The sequence below is a fragment of the Pinus tabuliformis genome, chromosome 9 (genome assembly GCF_031772625.1).
Source record: "Pinus tabuliformis cultivar Carrire ecotype Pingquan chromosome 9, CPIR1, whole genome shotgun sequence".
In the NCBI taxonomy this organism is placed as follows: domain Eukaryota; kingdom Viridiplantae; phylum Streptophyta; class Pinopsida; order Pinales; family Pinaceae; genus Pinus; species Pinus tabuliformis.
Window position 1 is genome coordinate 489,452,544 of NC_142307.1, and position 19,545 is coordinate 489,472,088.

Sequence of the window (19,545 nt, forward strand, 5' to 3'; positions counted from 1 at the left end):
AAATTGCGAAAACAAAAAACGCACAACAACCTCTGGTCCCAACATGACAACATGAATGAAGTAGGCCTCTCATGTTGGAGATGATTTAGGGGTTATTCCATGGCCTTCTCTCCCTTTGAAACCCCCCAACCATCCTTGTAATAATTTATTATATTATCTTTAACGATGCTACTTTTACTCTCAATATTTAACAGCTACCGGCCTTCCCTCTTCAAAACCCTTATATAGAGTGTTTTCTCTCCATCGACCTCAAAACCCCTTATATAGAGAGTTTTCTCTCCGTCGACCTCTTTGCCCTTTGCCTTCGAAGCATTTTTGCACAGTTAAATCCTTTGTCCAAAATCCTCGGGGTTTCGCATTCGTGTCTGATATTGGGCGAGTTTCTGGCATATTTTGGATCCATCGATTTCATTCGAGCCCTCCCTCTGTTCACTATCTGGTATTGGGATGGCTGGAACTCAGGAGGATCCTGTTCTTACACGGGCAGTAGATGACGATTCGAGAGAGAACGAGGATGATGCCGGAAAGGAAGAGGACACTGGAGCTCAGGCTGCACCCATTGTTAAGCTTGAGGAGGTTACTGTCAACACGGGCGAAGAAGAGGAGGATGTCCTTCTTGACATGTAAATTTCTTAATCCATGGCTATTTCATGATTTTGTTTTCTCAGTTGAAAGTTGTTTTCATGGCCTCTTCGGTGGCCCTTTTCCTGTGCACATAAATGAGACCTTGACTATAAGGAAGATGCATTTGGGTAGTTATTTACTTCTAATTTTTCTCCTTTTTAGTAAGATCTGTTTTTATCGGGTTCTCGATGTTTTGTTCGCCTGTTGATGATGATCGGATTTGTCATTTCAACGGGGTGCTGAAGAAACTCTATGGTAGATGCATTTAGCGGGCTATGGTTTGTTTTATCGGGTAATTAGGGTTTTGCTTTTCTGTGTATTTTGTGAGTTTCTTGATGTTTTGATGTCCCATTGATATTTTGATCAGCATTTTTTCATCTCATTATGGTCTTTAACAATTGTTTTCCTATGTTGATAGGCTGCCGATGAAGATTTTTTCGGGGATGCATTTTATGGTTTATTTGTTATCATTGGGGGTTTTGTATTTTGATGAGTCTTTTTATATTTTGTTGAACTATAGGCCATCCTTTTTTCAATGTCTTTGAAGAATCTATGATGGTTTCTCTGTTATTCTGGTTTAGTGGGGGGTGTGATGGTCATTTGTTATTGTTATGCATACGTGGTTTCGTATTTTTTGGTTTTTGGATTAGCCATTGAATACTGAATTGGGCCTATTTGATAATCTGTCTTTTGGTTATTGGCATTAGGGTGATTTGTGTTTTTATGTTGTGAGGTGGTATGATTCAGGCATATGTCTGTTTTGGTCTTCTGTCAACTGTTTTCGTTGACTTTCTATGATGTTTTGAACAGGCTGTTGATCATTTCTGTACTTTATGGGGATGTATGGGATGAGCATTCTTTTGTTATTAAATAGTTGATGATTTGTATTCTTACATGTTTGATGTTATTATTGAGCTTTTTTGTGGGATCCTTTTCGGTAATGTTAAGGAATATCTCCTGTGTTTTTAATAGGTCGTTGGTAATTAATCTTTGAATGCATTTGATATGGTGGGATATTGCGGACGTTAATTCTAATGGATGCCATGGGCTCTTAAAATGATCCTAATGCAGTTTCATTGTTTATTAATATTCCCATTCTTTTTTATATGTTTGACCCTGCAGGAAGGCGAAGCTGTACAGGTTTGACAAGGATGGGAATCAATGGAAGGAGCGTGGTGTAGGAACAGTAAAGTTTCTTAAGCACAAGGATACTACAAAGGTTCGGCTGGTCATGAGGCAATCCAAGACATTGAAAATATGTGCAAACCATTTAAGTATGTAAATTTGTTTGTTTGTTTTTTTTTGTGTAATTTCCCCCCTGAGATTGTAATAGCTTATCTTACGTCCAAGTTTTAAGAGGCTTTCTGTGCCAAGAATTTGTGTTGATCCTTATTATCTAGAATATATTGTTTTTTTTTTTTGCCTTGCAGTTCATTCCCCAATGTCACTTCAGGAGCACGCAGGTAGTGATAAAACTTGGGTCTGGCATGCAACTGATTTCTCAGATAGGGAACTGAAGGAAGAACTCTTCTGCATTCGTCTTGGCTCTGTAGACAGTGAGCACTGTTCTTAGACTCTTCTAATCCTTGTTATGATATTTTCTTTCTGTCTTGTATTTTTCTTTGATAAAATCAATGCTTGAGTACCTATATTCTTGGATCATTTCATTGAAGGGTTGATTTTGCATATGTTCTTAGGATGCTTTTGTGCAGATTATAGTGGGTTGGTAAGGGATCCCCCTCCCCAAACACCCTATCAGCATAGTTAAGACTTGAGTTTAGGGTGGCTTTAATTATCTCTGGTAATAGCAAATGATACGGAGGATTGTGCATAACCCACCCCCTTTTTGATTCCAATAAGCAGAGGTGGTCACTATGGTAATCTGATTTCAATTTGTAGTTAGAAAATGGGGTCACAACTTTCCATATTTTTTGTTTTGTTTTGTCTTTTTACATCAAACAATAGTATATTTATTAGAACTATAGTCAACTAAACAAACAGGAAACAATTTATTTGACAGGTGGAAGAAGTGATAGGCTTAGAGCAATTGAATTGTAGGCCATGCTTCTTGACAAATTGATGAACAGATGTCTCCTTACTTGAGATTTAGGTTGGCACCATGGCACCATCCTGTCCATAATTATACACTAATCTTGTCATTATCTTCTTCACTGTGAATGACTGACCTGTTCCCTGCAAATAGATCTGGGCATAGAGGAGCCAATCCAAGAAAAGTAATCTCTAGCACAAGACAATATTAATGATCTAAATACCTAATCCCGAATCTTGAGTTTGATTTTTCTCTACTGGTTCTGAATCTCTGATTGAGAATCTCCCACTCATCATTATCAAACCTTCTCCTTCATCATTGGCATCAGCTGCACTACTGAGGTACTTTGGTTGGTTGTCATTGGACTTGAGAGCTTGAAGTTTCAAATGATTATAGTAACAGACAGCCAGAAAAGCCAGTCCACACCCACTCAAGTTTATGACTGTAACCTTTTCATTTATTACAGACAAAGATTATGTTATGAGCAGCCAGTCCTTGACAAGACCAGCAACATTCATAGTCAAGGCTGAAGTCTTTCCTATCAGAAGAAACACTGCAAGATTAAGAGCCAAGGCACAAGAAGAAATGTCATGTAATCCAAATCAAAGGAAGAGACCTTGATTATCAGAAATGGGTATTCTACTAAGGCCCAGGGGGTGCTGAGAAAAACAAGGAAACAAGGAGCAACAAAGATGTGATGGGATTCAACTTAATCCCTTTTGATGTTCGTGGAATTTGTATGAGAACCAATTGGGTAGTCTCACATGCAACTGCACTTAACTGGAGAATCACCTCCCATGCATTCATCTTGGCCTCCCCATAAGCTGAAATAGTAACTCCAATGGATATGGCCAACATATTGGCCTCGGGCTCACCATTATAAGCTTCTTTCTTCAGGGAAACCACAATCAAATACACAGCAATGGGAATTAGAGCTTTCAGCATTTGAAATAATGATACTGAGAGGAAAACATAGGCAAAATTTGAAAACCAGAGACCCAAAGAATACACTTATCAATACTATGGGTTCAACGAGCTTGAAGACTCTTACAATAGCAACAACCAGTGTTGAATAGAAGCCCATGTGAATCATGGTGGGACTGATCACACTAAAGTTGTCAAGCAATGGAAACTCCAATGGATATGGCTAACATATTGGCCATGACCTCACCTTTATAAGATTCTTTCTTCAGGGGAACTGCAATCGAATGCATATCAAATGGGCACAAGAGCTTTCAACATTTGAAATATCGATACTTTGAGAGACATGCACCAAGGGCTGCATCATTTAGGATTTGTACTCAGTTTAGGTGTCATATTCAAGGGGAAGTTTTTATGCTTTCCACCACTTCATAGATTGTTAGAGTGATGAAACAAAAGACGCTCCCTCTTGAGGCTAGATTATGTCATTCATATCAGCTGTGTTGTTGATGTCCTAGCTCAGCCAAGTCTTGCCAAAAATCTGTTGAGGTTCAAAATTTATTATAAACTGAAATGTCTTCACAAGAATTGACCTCATAAAATGCCATAATCACAAGATATGCCATACATGGCTGTGATTATGGCTCGCAAGACCCTTAGACTTTGAGCAATGAGGCTCGCAACATCACTTAGATTATGCACTCTACAATTCTATGACCAGCTGAATGTCAAGCAATTGAACCACGATTTAAATCCTATTTTGTCAGCAATAAGTACTATACTTTGTCTTTATTTAGTGTAGAGAACCAAGCACTTATTCTGCTCATCTATAGAAGGGACAATGGTTGTTTGCCTATGAGGTATAAGGAAATCCTATCAGATGTTTTGTATTTTCGTATGGAATTGAATCATACTCCTGCACACTGTAACATTCATATATATCAACCTGTAGAGGCTTTAATAACACCTGGTATTCTGGTTAGTGATTTTATTGGACCTCATGTGCATATCCTACATGCACAGGATGGACTATTCATATGTTACAGGGTATTATTCTTATTATTTAGGGTTCACATCTTCAGGTGCTCAAGAACGATTACTAGAACAGTCAGTTAATTCTGCAATTTAAAGGATGAAAAAGGAGGTTATAGGAGTCTAGTTTTGGTTCTCATCAACAATGTCACACTAGTCTGCCTGGGCATGGTTCTCATGGTTTAATAGTGACTTGAGGAGTCATAATACCACAGATCACTAAACACGAACAGCTAAGGTAACCCAAGGACAATAGCCATCTTTACACATTAATTAATAGGTCTTACATTAATTATCCTAGGGGGTTTTAATACTTCCAAATTCTTAAAAAACAGTTAGCAGAGCATTCACATTACACATTCCAGCAATCTTTTCTATAAACCAACCAAATGCAGTCAGGAGAGCCCTCCTTTTAAACTATACAACCTTATTGTTAGTATGATCAACCTTATCTTAATATATAGTGTGACAAACCGTATGTGACAGGCAGGTGGAAAACTTTTCTCGCAATTGACTAAGCGACGTCCTGCGAGCCAGACTTGAGACGGAAATCCTCGTCAGAAGTATATGCTTGGATCTTTTCCAAACAAATGAAGAGTCAATGAGTTTTTGTGTAATCACTTCTCGTATCGTATTGGGTTAACCCACCCCCTTTTTGATTCCAATAAGCAGAGGTGGTCACTATGGTAATCCGATTTCAATTTGTAGTTAGAAAATGGGGTCACAACTTTCCATATTTTTTGTTTTGTTTTGTCTATTTACATCAAACAATAGTATATTTATTAGAACCATAGTCAACTAAACAAACAGGAAACAATTTATTTGACAGGTGGAAGAAGTGATAGGCTTAGAGCAATTGAATTGTAGGCCATGCTTCTTGACAAATTGATGAACAGATGTCTCCTTACTTGAGATTTAGGTTGGCACCATGGCACCATCCTGTCCATCATTATACACTAATCTTGTCATTATCTTCTTCACTGTGAATGACTGGCCTGTTCCCTGCAAATAGCACCAATTCACTCTCTAACCATAGCTTGTAGTTGGGAACATCTACCTAGGACAATATCAAATTCACTCTCTACCCATAGCTATGGGTAGAGACCACATCGCTAGACAAAAGCAACAATTGTAATACAAATGTATGTGGTGTTTCTATTTGAGATAACAAAACACTAGAGAATCCCAAGAGTTTTCAATCAAGCCAACTCAAATCATTAGTAGGAGATTCATCCTCCAAGACCGAATGAAAGACTAGATCAACCTTATCAAATAAAATTGGATCTAGATCCTTTGCCTGCAATTGTTTTGTGAGCATCCAAATGTTGTAGTTGATGAAGACCAACTTCCCCAGTTGCTCATGCTCCAACATACTGCACTTTTTGCTCATATCCCTGTGCAAAACCCATTTTTTATAACAAACAACAAACCCCTTCAACGTCATTTGCATATAGGATTTTATATCAGCTGGGGAGAGAACTATGTTTTTGTCTTTTATAACAATCTCAAGATCACTCTCCATGAATTCAAAGACAATATGTAAATTCTGTTTGTGTGGATATGCATCTATTAGTTGAATTATACTTGGATGTGAAAGTTCCTTCAATAATTTGATTTCTCTTAAAGCAGTTACATTAACACCTTCTTTGGCTTTACCCAGATGGATTTTCTTTACTGCCACAGTTTTGTTTGTCACAGTCTTTCAAAACAGTTTTAATCCAGAACTGGTTGTCTTTTTTTCTAGTTCTTGATATTTGTATGGGTTCCATAGGGTGGCAAGGCCTCTTGAGTCCCCTCTCGCACTGACTATTGCACCTTTGCTGCTGGCCCAACAAATTTGCTTGGCTTTTTCAAATTCATTTGCATCCATCTTTGTTTCATGAAGGAATAAAATGCATGCTTTCTCAGTCCTTATTATATCCTTTACTGCCAGGGTTTTGATGGTGTTCCCAAAACCTCTTATATTCGAATAAATTATTTTCATTGAGAGGTGTGGAGAGATGCTTCCTTCTCCTTGTCCCTGTATTTCATTGATTCCTTTCTGGCATTCTGCTGGTTTTTTGTGTTGCTGTTCTAATGTTTTCTGCTTGCCTAATATTCTCTCAATGGCAGTGGCGTCATCTCTTTTCTCCTTGTGAGGTTTTCTTCCCATTTTTTTGAATCCCTTTTCAACATGCTCAAGATGTTCCCCATCAGCCCAGGAGTTTGATTTCTTCTACTTGCAGGAGGCGTTGATGTTCCTATTAGGATGAGGAACAGGAGACCCTTCGTTGTTAATAGGTTCAACTAGCGAGGTCTTCTCAATGAGAGATGAGTTAGCAGGGTCATGGGGTGAGGGGGATGTGTTGTCCATTGAAGGTTTTTCTTTTTTATTGGAGAGGAAGATATGACAGGAGAGGTGTAAAGACTAACTAAATCAGCAGGAGGGTCATCTGCTTCAGGGCAAACAGATTCTGTTGTTTGGTTACCATGTCAGGAAGGGTAGTGAAAGGGTCAAAAGGGTTAGAAGGAGTGGTAGTTACAACCTCTTTCCTGAACGAAGATCCAACTTTGACATGCCTTGCACATGTTTTCTTAGGGACTTGACATTCTCCCGAGGGACTTACAACAGAGGTTTTGGACTTGCAATCATTGGCAAAGCGACCATATTCGTGACAAAGCTTGCACTTGTAATGGATCTGTTGATAATCCAGAGTCTGCTCATGGATTCAGTCTCCATTTTTGAGGATTATTTTCTCTAGAAGAGCTTGTTCTAGAGCAACTTCAACACAAATACAAGGACAAACATATTGTTTATGATTCAGTTCAGAACTATCTAGAAAATTTCCAAGAGAGTTTCCTATGTAGATGGGGCTGTCAGTCTCCCAGCAAGGAAGAGGAAGACAAGGAAGTCAGACCCAGATAAGGTAAGGGTTGTGACTCGAATTTTTTTTGAAGGAAGCTCCCTGGTAGGAGCATTATTAGCTTTCTTTACAAATTTTGAGGAGAGGGAGGAACTGGTTTTGACTTTTTACCCCGACCACTAATTAAGGTGCTGAAAGCTGAGTCTGCTTGGAAACCTCTAGAACCTGATGATATTTCTTCTAACGTTGTTGGGTTATTCAATTGTGTATCTCGTACAAAGCGAGGAAGACAAGATTCAATTTTTTGAAGTGCGGGAGCAGTTGCAGAGCCCTTGGAGACAAAGCTTGAAAAAATTGAAATAGAGGCCTGTGTAGATAGTTAATCATTGAAATTTCTTAGTTTTATTGGCCGATCAGATGATTTGGCAGTGGACTGGATCTGTTTTTCCTTGTATTGTTGGTGAGATTTGTATATCTGGGAGAAGTGGTTGCTGATTTGGTGATTCAAGAAGAAATTGATAGATTTATGAGTGTTTTGCCACAGAGATTGGGTAGATTAATCAGAAATCCATATTCATGTGTTTCACTGTTGATTTTGTGTAGATTTATCAAAATCTGTGGGATTTTTGACTGTTTAAGAGCAGATTTTTGGAAATGTTTGTGTTTTGTTCTTGTTTGAGGGCATTTTTTTCACAAATCTATGTGATACGTGGCTGCCTACTGGTGTTGAGAGCCCATATACAATGGTTTGTCCTCAAGATTGTAGAGTGAGGGAGGGAGGAAAGTCTATTTTGAATTTTCAGCATTTTACTATGTTTCAGTGTCTATTTCTGCATTTATGACCTGTATCACTAGCCTTTTTACCCAACATCATGTTGTAAGGTAGCCATGGAATTTTTGGCAAATGCTACATGCATGTGTAAGCAACATATGTTTGTCATATTTGAGTAGAGGTGCTTGGTTGATATTGTCCTAGGTAGATGTTCCCAACTGCAAATAGCACCAATTCCATTTCCTGAGGCATCACATTCCAAAATAAAGGTTTTTGTGAATTTTGGCATAGCTAAGGCCAGTGCTTGGCACATTACCTCTTTAAGATGTTCAAAGGACTTCATTGCTTCTGGAGTCCATGAAAATGCATCTTTCTTCAATAATGTTTTTACAAGTGCTTCTATTCTCCCATAATTCTTAACAAACCTGCAACAATACCCTGTCAACCCGAGAAATTCTCGAAAGCTTGAGTTTGATTTTTCTCTACTGATTCTGAATATCTGATTGAGAATCTCCCACTCATCATTATCAAACCTTCTCCTTCATCATTGGCATCAGCTGCACTGCTGAGGTACTTTGGTTGGTTGTCATTGGACTTGAGAGCTTGAAGTTTCAAATGATTATAGTAACAGACAGCCAGAAAAGCCAGTCCACACCCACTCAAGTTTATGACTGTAACCTTTTCATTTATTACAGACAAAGATTATGTTATGAGCAGCCAGTCCTTGACAAGACCAGCAACATTCATAGTCAAGGCTGAAGTCTTTCCTATCAGAAGAAACACTTCAAGATTAAGAGCCAAGGCACAAGCAGAAATGTCATGTAATCCAAATCAAAGGAAGAGACCCTGATTATCAGAAATGGGTATTCTACTAAGGCCCAGGGGGTGCTGAGAAAAACAAGGCAACAAGGAGCAACAAAGATGTGATGGGATTCAACTTATTCCCTTTTGATGTTCGTGGAATTTGTATGAGAACCAATTGGGTAGTCTCACATGCAACTACACTTAATTGGAGAATCACCTCCCATGCATTCATCTTGGCCTCCCCATAAGCTGAAATAGTAACTCCAATGGATATGGCCAACATATTGGCCTCAGGCTCACCATTATAAGCTTCTTTCTTCAGGGAAACCACAATCAAATACACAGCAATGGGAATTAGAGCTTTCAACATTTGAAATAATGATACTGAGAGGAAAACATAGGCAGAATTTGAAAACCAGAGACCCAAAGAATACACTTATCAATACTATGGGTTCAATGAGCTTGAATACTCTTACAATAGTAACAGCCATTGTTGAGTAGAAGCCCATGTGAATCATGGTGGGACTGATCACACTAAAGTTGTCAAGCAATGGCAACTCCAATGGATATGGCTAACATATTGGCCATGGCCTCACCTTTATAAGATTCTTTCTTCAGGGGAACTGCAATCAAATGCATATCAAATGGGCACAAGAGCTTTCAACATTTGAAATATCGATACTTTGAGATACATGCACCAAGGGCTGCATCATTTAGGATTTGTACTCAGTTTAGGTGTCATATTCAAGGGGAAGTTGTTATGCTTTCCACCACTTCATAGATTGTTAGAGTGATGAAACAAAAGAGGCTCCCTCTTGAGGCTAGATTATGTCATTCATATCAGCTGTGTTGTTGATGTCCTAGCTCAGCCAGGTCTTGCCAAAACTCTGTTGAGGTTCAAAATTTATTATAAACTGAAATGTCTTCACAAGAATTGACCTCATAAAATGCTATAATCACAAGATATGCCATACATGGCTGTGATTATGGCTCGCAAGACCCTTAGACTTTGAGAAATGAGGCTCGCAACATCACTTATGATTATGCACTCTACAATTCTGTGACTAGCTGAATGTCAAGCAATTGAACCGCGATTTAAATCCTATTTTGTCAGCAATAAGTACTATATTTTGTCTTTATTTAGTGTAGAGAACCAAGCACTTATTCTGCTCATCTATAGAAGGGACAATGGTTGTTTGCCTATGAGGTATAAGGAAATCCTATCAGATGTTTTGTATTTTCATATTGAATTGAATCATACTCCTGCACACTATAACATTCATATATATCAACCTGTAGAGGCTTTAATAACACCTGGTATTCTGGTTAGTGATTTTATTGGACCTCATGTGCATATCCTACATGCACAGGATGGACTATTCATATGTTACAAGGTATTATTCTTATTATTTAGGGTGCACATCTTCAGGTGCTGAAGAACGATTACTAGAATAGTCAGTTAATTCTACAATTTAAAGGATGAAAAAGGGGGTTATAGGAGTCTAGTTTTGGTTCTCATCCACAATGTCACACTAGTCTTCCTGGGCATGGTTCTCATGGTTTAATAGTGACTTGAGGAGTCATAATACCACAGATCAATAAACACGAACAACTAAGGTAGCCCAAGGACAATAGCCATCTTTACACATTAATTAACAGGTCTTACATTAATTATCCTAGGGGGTTTTAATACTTCCAAATGCTTAAAAAACTGTTAGCAGAGCATTCACATTACACATTCCAACAATCTTTTCTATAAACCAACCAAATGCAGTCAGGAGAGCCCTCCTTTCAAACTATACAACCTTATTGTTAGTATGATCAACCTTATTTTAATATATAGTGTGACAAATCGTATGTGACAGGTAGGTGGAAAACTTTTCTCGCAATTGACTAAGCGACGTCCTGCGAGCCAGACTTGAGACGGAAACCCTCGTCAAAAGTATATGCTTGGCTCTTTTCCAAAAAAATGAAGAGTCAATGAGGTTTTGTGTAATCACTTCTGGTATTGTATTGGGTTATTGTTAGAAGCGATAATTGGATTCAGATTCTCATCGAGTGAGTTGTTCTGCTTTCTCAATTTGAGAGGGTTTGTTTGGAGGGAAAAACGAAAGAGGACATACAAGAATAGTGAGGGGAAAGATGCAGAGGAAGAGGATTGAGAACATCGCCAGCAGGCAGGCTACATTTTCCAAACGTAGGTGGATTGTTGAAGAAAGCTTACGAGCTCTCGGTGCTCTGCACTGCAAAAGTTGAACTTGTGATTTTCTCCCCAGCAGGAAAGCTCTATGAACTGTTTTTTAGTGCAAATCCTACTATTTTGATTCTAATAATCATGGCTATGCAAACCTCATGAGATTCTTACTAATAACCCCGGTGGTGCAAGCCCTAGTAAGCTCGATGTTGAAAAACTTAGTGTAAAACCTCCAAATCGCTGGTTTTGTTGTAGTGCTTATTGGAGAGTATATAAAAAATTTCACACCTTTTTATGAGATCTGGGAGGAAAACATGTTAAAGATTTTTGATAAATATAAAATTTCCAAAATGATGCTAGTTACGTGCGATTTCTTTTCATTGTTTGTGATTATGAAAAATGAAACTCAATGTTTTTTCATTAGTGCACACATATTTCATTATATAATTGCATATAGAAAAATCATTCCAGAGCTGATAACAATAAAAGTGAAGAATTTATGGTCCAACGTTATATTTAAGGGAGAGGTTTAAGGATGACGTTTGAATTTTGCTTTTCATTTTAAGACATTTGGAGCAAATATTAGGAAGGACTTTGAGAAAGGATTGTCCTTGATTTTCGAAAATGGAGTTGTTCCTTTCCAGCCATATGCCCCAAGTGACCATCAAAGGGAGAGCTCATATGTTTTTTGGATGTTTTCTTTATAGCCATTTTTTTACACATATCCATAGAGTCCCCGTGCCATTGATGTGAATTACTTGTTCGGTTTTTTTTTAACCAAAATTTTTAACGAAACAAGAAAAATTAAAAAAATGCCTCAAGATCAAAGACTGAAACAAAGACCTATTGACATACCTTTTAAAGTATGGAAAGAACTTGTAAAATCATATGAGAAGTTGGATGCACAAAGAAAAGCCGGCAATGAGAGCATTCAGGTATTGAATTTTTCATTAAACATTATTTAGAATGTATTAATACTTATAAGTATCTTAGACATGTATTTGTGTGAAAATAAATTGAATTGGTTTATGTTTAAGGACAAGGCATCCAAGGCGAGGTTAACCAAGACAAAAGTCACTCATCGTAGTGGCCAGAAAGGTTTAAAAGCATTGATAACAACCTTTGTAAGTATATTAAACATGTGATATTTTTTTAATAAATTTTGTACTAGAAGAAAGTCATTGTTATCTAATTTCTCCCTATTTACTGATTGATAGGAACTAAAATATGGAAGACCTCCAAATCATTTGGAAAAGGAGGTGCTGCAGCAAAAGAGATGGGTTGAATTTGTTGTTTGGATGGACTCTATGGTATGTAATCTTAGTTGGATTTCCAATATACTTTTAAACCATATTTTCATTTTATTTTTTAGTACTATTAGATATTATATCTTACCTCATTTTATGGTTAACATTGTATAACAAAAACATGAGTTGTGTTATGTAATTAATACTAACATGTAATATTGATTTTTTTTGTCAGAATGCTATAGGTAATGATTGCCAAGACGATGATCCAAATTATGTTCAACATATATCAGGAGATGATGAGGATGAGGATGAGGATGATGGTGGCGAAGGAGGAGATGATGATGATAGTTGCGGTGTTGGTGATGATGTGGATCAGAGTAATGAGGATGGTCAAGATGATCATGAGGATGATCTTGGTGGTGGTAGCTAGGCATGCACATGCATTGTTTTTTATGAAGAAATTATTGTGTAGAATGACATTGCTATGTTTAGATGGGTGTTGTGAATTTACCCTATATCAATGAGACATTTTGATTTTGTAATCATACGATGAGTTTGATTTATGTATGTTGTTAATTTATCGTAGAATAACGATATTCATGAAATATTTTGATTTGTTAATCATATTTGAATTTTACTTGTTTTGATTAAAAATAATACTGATTTTATTAGTATTATGTTGCTATTTTATACATGTTTTGAAAATTGTTAATGACACATTGTTATTTTTTTGGATGGATGTTGTCAATTTCTCTTAAATTTATTTACAAATGATTTTGAATTGTGATATCTGCTTTAATGATATTTAGAAACTATCATATATTTCACTATGAATCTATAAAGGGGGTCATATATGTAAAGAAAAATATACTCTATATAAGAAGTCAAATGCGGATGTAACCATGGATGCAAAATTGAAAGTAAAATTGGATGTTAAACTAGGAATTAATACAAAATGCAAACAATTGACATACAAAGTGTTTTAAATTAGAAGTGAAAAATTGTGCAATAGTTGACACAAAGAAGGGAACAAAACATGGCATACAAAAGGATATCAAATTGGGCAAAAACAAGGACACATAAATGGGCACCAAATTAGATGCAAAAAAAGACAACAACTACATGTAAAATAAGATGCAAAGTTGAGCATTAAAAAGAAGCAAAAAACGTTACAAATTAATATGCCAAATGATGATGCAAATAATGGTGTAAATTTGGGATGCAAACTTGGGTGCAAAAAAGGAAAAAAAAAGATGTAAGAAAAGACATAAAACAAGATGCAAAATGGGGCTGAAAAAAGGTGAAACCAAGGATGTCATATTGGATGTAAAAAATGATTCCTAATCACATGAAAATTTAGGCTCGAACTCAGACACAAAATTATATTCAAATGTGGACACAAAATGAGGCAAAAAAAGATGCAAATTTGGATGGTGAAAACGATGTAAAACTAGACACCAAAAAAATGCAAAATTGGATGAAAAAGTCGGTGTAAATAATGATGCAACATTCGACACAAGTAGACACAAAAAAATGGTGCAAAAAGGGGCATAAAATAGCTTAAAATTGGATGCAAAACTTGGTGCAAAAACAAATACAAAAGTAGACGTAAAAAATGGCTCTAAATTGAATGTACCATTAGACACAAAATAAGATGCAAAGGTGGACACAACACATGACTCAACATAAGATGCAAATATAAATGCAAATTTGGATGCTCAAAATGATGTAACATTAGATGCAAGAGATGGTGTTAAAAATGATGCAAAATTGGATGAAACAAATGATGCAAAATATGGTGCAAAATGAGATGGGAAAAATGGAGACAAATCAAACGTAAATGTGGATGTAAAAAATGGTCCAAAAAAAGATGCAAAAATGGGCACAAAAATGGATGAAAAATTTGGTGCTAAATCAAATTCAACACATGGTGCAAAGATAGGCACCAAAGCTGGTGCAAAAATAGAAGCAAAAACTAGTGTAAGACTAGATACAAAACTTGGCGTAAGACTAGATGCAAAAACTGACACAAAATGGATGCATAAAAAGACGTTAAATTGGATTCAAAATACAGTGTAAACTTGATGCAAATGATGGTGCAAAAATGGAAGCAAAGAATGACATAAAATAGGAAGCAAAAGAGAATGAAAAATAGATGCAAAAAATGACACAAAACTAGAAGCAAAACCTGTCATAAAATAAGATGCAAACTTTGGTTCAAAATTTGACGCAAAAAATGATGCATAGTTTGGTGTAAAAAATGATGAAAAATCTAGCGTGAAAAAGGATGCAAAATCAGGTGCAAAAAAGGACGCTTTAAAAATTGTACAATAGAGCGAGATTTAGCGCCAGGTTGCTCATCACAATTACAAAAAAAATGCACTAAAATCTGGCGCTAAATCTGGCGCAAATCACTGGTTTTGTTGTAGTGATTGATTAGAGAAGGTTTGGGGAGTATTATGACGAGCCTTGGCTTCTCCACCTTGTAGAGTAAGTACACTTTTTTGGAGGAGCAGGCAATGTTGACTGTATTTTTCCACTATTGGGGATAGTAGCTATCAATGGTGTATGTATGGATGGAACTTTGACTTAATAATATAATGGAGCCAACACGTTTTCATGTATATGTTGTTATTGTAGTTGGACTATTTTGGTTTCTTTAGCAATGTATGTTGTTTAACTTAAGAATTTGTGTATGAAAGATTTTGTATGAAATTTTATGAATCTTGTTGAAGGTGTGTTGTTAGGTTAACCCATCACCTTGGATTGTGAACTATTCTGCTTCCATCTTGTGATGTCATTCAACTCGTGTGTTCCTTTCAGGCTACGTACTGTTACAGGCTTCTAAGGGACACACTTACTTTTTCCCTCTGTGTTAGAACTCCCTTAAATCTCACTTGACTCATTGCGAGGTCACACATTTGCTTCCAACCAAAACTATCATACTTACCTTTGCGTGGTACCATGGTCAAGGCGTTACTTTACTACCCACTGCTGGGACTCCTACTCCAAATTGTTTGACGTCTAGTTGGGACTTCTTAGCGGGGAGATTCCCTTGAGATGTTGGCTGATCCCACACCGTCCACATTTATGTTGATAGAAGGAGGGCCAGATGACAAGCTGAGCCCTCGAATTCTATTTTGAATCTCTGCACATCATTCATGGCTTACATCACAATCTCAACTCCGATATGTTTTTCTCATGCACATGATTTTGAAGTGGCGGAGGATGTCATTGATGACTTGTCACAAATCACATACAATGGTGAAGGCGGAATAGCCTTATTAAGACATAGAGTGTAGTGGCATTTTTAGGCTTCTGTTTGAGGAATGAAGTCCCCTCAGATGACATTGTCTATGGGTTGTTCACTAACACATTCAGATGACGCATTCAAAAATGGTGTCTCACATTGTACACAACCTCTATTCAATCTTTTAATTATGTGATCAGAGAGTTAGGTAATGCTTTTTTCCATTATGACTGTAAAGCACTTAACAAAAAAATTATGGAATTACAAAAAGCACCTAATGAATTAGTTGCACAATTTTTGGATCCCTTCTATAATATTTCTTTTCAAATCCCGAAACATGAAGCTGATAGGAAATTTCTCAAACAAGATTTCAATATCTTCTTCATGTATATGAAAATCCAATGAGTTGGAATCATTCGAACCCCTCCCAACACACCTCGGTGTTAGAGCTTCCAAATCTAAGGTGCACAAGGTTGCTGTCACAAGTGACTCTCCATCCTCTTTTCATCAACCAACTCTAGCTCTACAGGATGAGGTGGGAGAAGTTGTGAATCCACTTATTGAACTATCTCCTCCTCCCACCCCACCTACTCTAGATTTTTGTGCAGATTTGAACTAAAACCTTGATGCTTTTCAAGTGATCTCATTTTATCGACCTCCCTCCTTCAGTTCCTATGATCCTTTGGATTTTACTGTGTTGTGTTCATCTGTTCTGAACTCCACATTTGTTGTTCATGAGGATCAAGTTGTTGATGAATTTGATGTTGACCAACCAACCAACATTGCCATTTTTTATGAGTATGTGTGGCAATATGAAGAAGAACCTGCGGTGAATATTGACCTCCTTCCACCTACATCTCCTTTGCTTTATCCTAACATCTTCTATGATTATGCTATTTCTGATTTTTTGTGTGAAAATTCAAACCTGGATGTTTCTACTTCCAATCATTCATAGGATAAACAGGATGTCAACCCTTCATTTGATTGTGAAGAGGACAAAAATTTCTTTCCAAATCCACCCAATATTTCATCTTTCATCTCTCGAAATTCAGAGGGTGAAAAATTCTGTTTCTCATCAACCCCTCTGTATGATTCGTGAGATCATGACTGTGCCGATACACATCTCAAATTTTCTGATCATGGTTTTCATGATATTTTTACTCATTCTTTTGATCACAATTCTAATTCACTTACTATTTATCTTTCTAAGCCACCGGTCTTTGATGATCTATTTTCCAATGAAGTGGAAACCCCTCAAGTTGTCGAGGCACTTCAGCCCGAGTTGATGATTATTTCAAGTTCTCGCAGCCGTGAGGTTAGTTCCACTTCCAACCAGAAATCTGTGGAATCACCTTAGGCTCCTCATCACTCTCTTGTTCACATTGAAAATCAATTTGATCTACAGTTTTCACATCCTCCACCAGAATCACACGATCCTATCACTCATGCATTGGAGGAATCACATGTATAAGGTCATGTTGCGAAATGAAAGTTTTCTTCTTTCTGCATTTTTTCTCATTTTTCAAGATCGAAAGAGTTTGCATGCTTGTCATCTGCGCACAATGTGATACACCACCATGACACATATGCAATGTGCCTTCCATGTGCTTTTACTCTTTTCTTTTCTGTGGATGCATTCAAACTTTGAGTGTGTTGGTTTTCATTTCTTTATCTTTCTTGCTTGTTGGTTTGCCTAAATATATTTCTTGACAACCATGCCTTCACTTACATGGGCCAACCAATGCAAGAGTGGGTACATTGGAAGTATCACTTCACGTGAATAGACCCATGGATTTTTTAGCTTTCCAATAGTAGTTTTTTCTTTATTGTTTGTTTTTTCTTTCATGTTTTTCTTTCTCTTGTTTCTCTTTCGTTTTAATGCTTTCCTTCGATTTTTTTTGTTTTTTTTTATGCATCCGTAGGATTAGCTTTCCCATGAAACTGTGTTTGGCTTCTTGAGACAAGCACGATGAAATGTAAGAGGAATTGTACAAATATCAACATTTGGTTATCTATATATCCCCTCTCCTTATGAATATATTTCGTTATTTCATTCAATGATACCTCTATGGAAAATACATTCCTTTCAGAGTGAATCTTGATGAAGTCACAATGCTTGCAATTTTTAACTAGTACCACCTACTATAATTGGTTTTTTATATTCGATTAACCCTTGTTCACTCAATCAAGTAGAGAAAGGCGAGGGGGAAAATCTTAACAACTATGTCATCATATATATAACATCCTTCTCTGAAGGGACAACCTCTCCTTCTCTCAATAAGTCGGGATCCCTCTTCTACTTCATGAAATAAATAAGTGCATATGCACAGTTCTTTGAAAAATGAAAAATGAGAAAATAAAATAAAGGCGAAAGAAGAGAAAGGCTTCCTGCATAGGTGGGTGAAGAAAGTAGCTCCACTAGGGTACTGTTCAGGCTCACTGGCAGTGGAGAAATTCTTTTTGTCCTAAAGTGACTTTGTCGGGTACTGTCCAGGACTGCTGACAACGGAGCAACACCAGAGATGAAACTTAAACTGTCACACTCTAGATTACTTGTGGATCAATATACCACTCATCCCCAATAGAAAAAACTTAGTTGACTTGGTTTGGTATGTGTGCTGCCAAGAAAAGAGAATGGTAGGGACTACACCTTTAACTCAAGCTAGTGAAGGAACCATGACAATCAAAGAATTGAAAAATACTTCTGGAAGAGTTAGATATGCTTTACACAAGACAAGGTCCATATAGAGAGCTGGAGTTCTACTAGTGTGTCCCCAATGTTGTAGTGGCTACAACCACCCTCCAAAATTTTTCCTATGCTTCGTTTTGTAGCCTCCCTAAAAGACATAATCTTCTCTCTTTTTGGTTTTTGGCCAACTCCCTACGCCTTATGGCTGCTATTATTGCCTGGATTCAGGGTGGGGTGAGGGCAAAAGTGGAGCGACTGAACGCACCTCCGATTCATTATTGGAAAGAAAGGGGAATAAGCTTACCATAATGGAGGGCTACTACGAAGACCCGAACACGTAGCAGCAAGGAGATCCTGGTGAGCCAACGGTAGAATAAAAGTAAGTAGCAGAGACAGACCCATAGCTTCTAGACCCATATTGAGATCCTGTTCCAAATTCCCAATAGCTTATCTTACACTACCTAGGTACTTGTGCTTTCATTGACTTCATGTTTTATTTACAACTTGTGTTTTCTTACTTTCTTACCTATCTAACCACAACCTGATGTATTCACTTGGTTGCATCCGATTCTAGGCCTCACTTGGTAATCTGTGAAATCCTAGAGGGAAACCAACCTTGCTCTCAAAAAATGCATAGTTCAGCCCAACAGTGAGCTTCGACTCTAGAGTTGTGCATACCCAGCTGGAAACTTGTCTTTAGCTAAAAAATGTCACAGAGCATGAGATGCATCTAGAGCCACTCAACCCAAGAATTGTAAAGAAGCATTCCTTCAATAGTTGCCTGATGCATGTGTCAATGAGTTGCCTTGTTCTCCCTGGAACTACAAAATTTCTATATGCATGCATGAAAACCTTTCGAAAAAAGAAAAAAAGAAAAAAAAAGTGAAAAAGAATACCTAAAAAATAGGGATCTATTTCTAATAGTCAGAGTTACACTTGAGTTATTTTTGGAAACTACAACCATGTGTCATTTTTTCCTAGATTTTTGGCCTTCGTGTCATAAAACCTAAATTGATCAAATCTATTTAATGGGAACCACCATAGAGCATTTTCACATCCCATATTGGAGCTATGACATTCCTGAGGAGATATAGGAACCTTCGGCACAATTGGCAC

At 37.2% G+C, this 19,545-nt stretch overlaps 1 protein-coding gene across 3 annotated transcripts; it reads left to right on the forward strand.

Moving 5' to 3' along the window:
- The first annotated feature begins 276 nt into the window (after positions 1-276).
- On the forward strand, positions 277-13,078 carry LOC149149350 (ran-binding protein 1 homolog c-like). 3 transcript variants are annotated; one of them, XM_089440110.1, is made up of 5 exons: positions 277-623; positions 1,747-1,898; positions 2,055-2,180; positions 12,458-12,550; positions 12,723-12,943. In XM_089440110.1, exons 1-4 carry the CDS (start codon positions 448-450, stop codon positions 12,523-12,525), a joined length of 522 nt encoding a protein of 173 aa, XP_089296236.1. In that variant the 5' UTR covers positions 277-447; the 3' UTR covers positions 12,526-12,550; positions 12,723-12,943. The 3 variants fall into 3 exon arrangements, with proteins under 3 accessions (XP_089296236.1, XP_089296237.1, XP_089296238.1); XM_089440111.1 differs by lacking the exon at positions 12,723-12,943 and adding an exon at positions 12,278-12,364; XM_089440112.1 differs by lacking the exons at positions 277-623; positions 1,747-1,898; positions 2,055-2,180 and adding an exon at positions 12,039-12,364 and having other exon boundaries at positions 12,723-13,078.
- Positions 13,079-19,545: the final 6,467 nt, after the last annotated feature.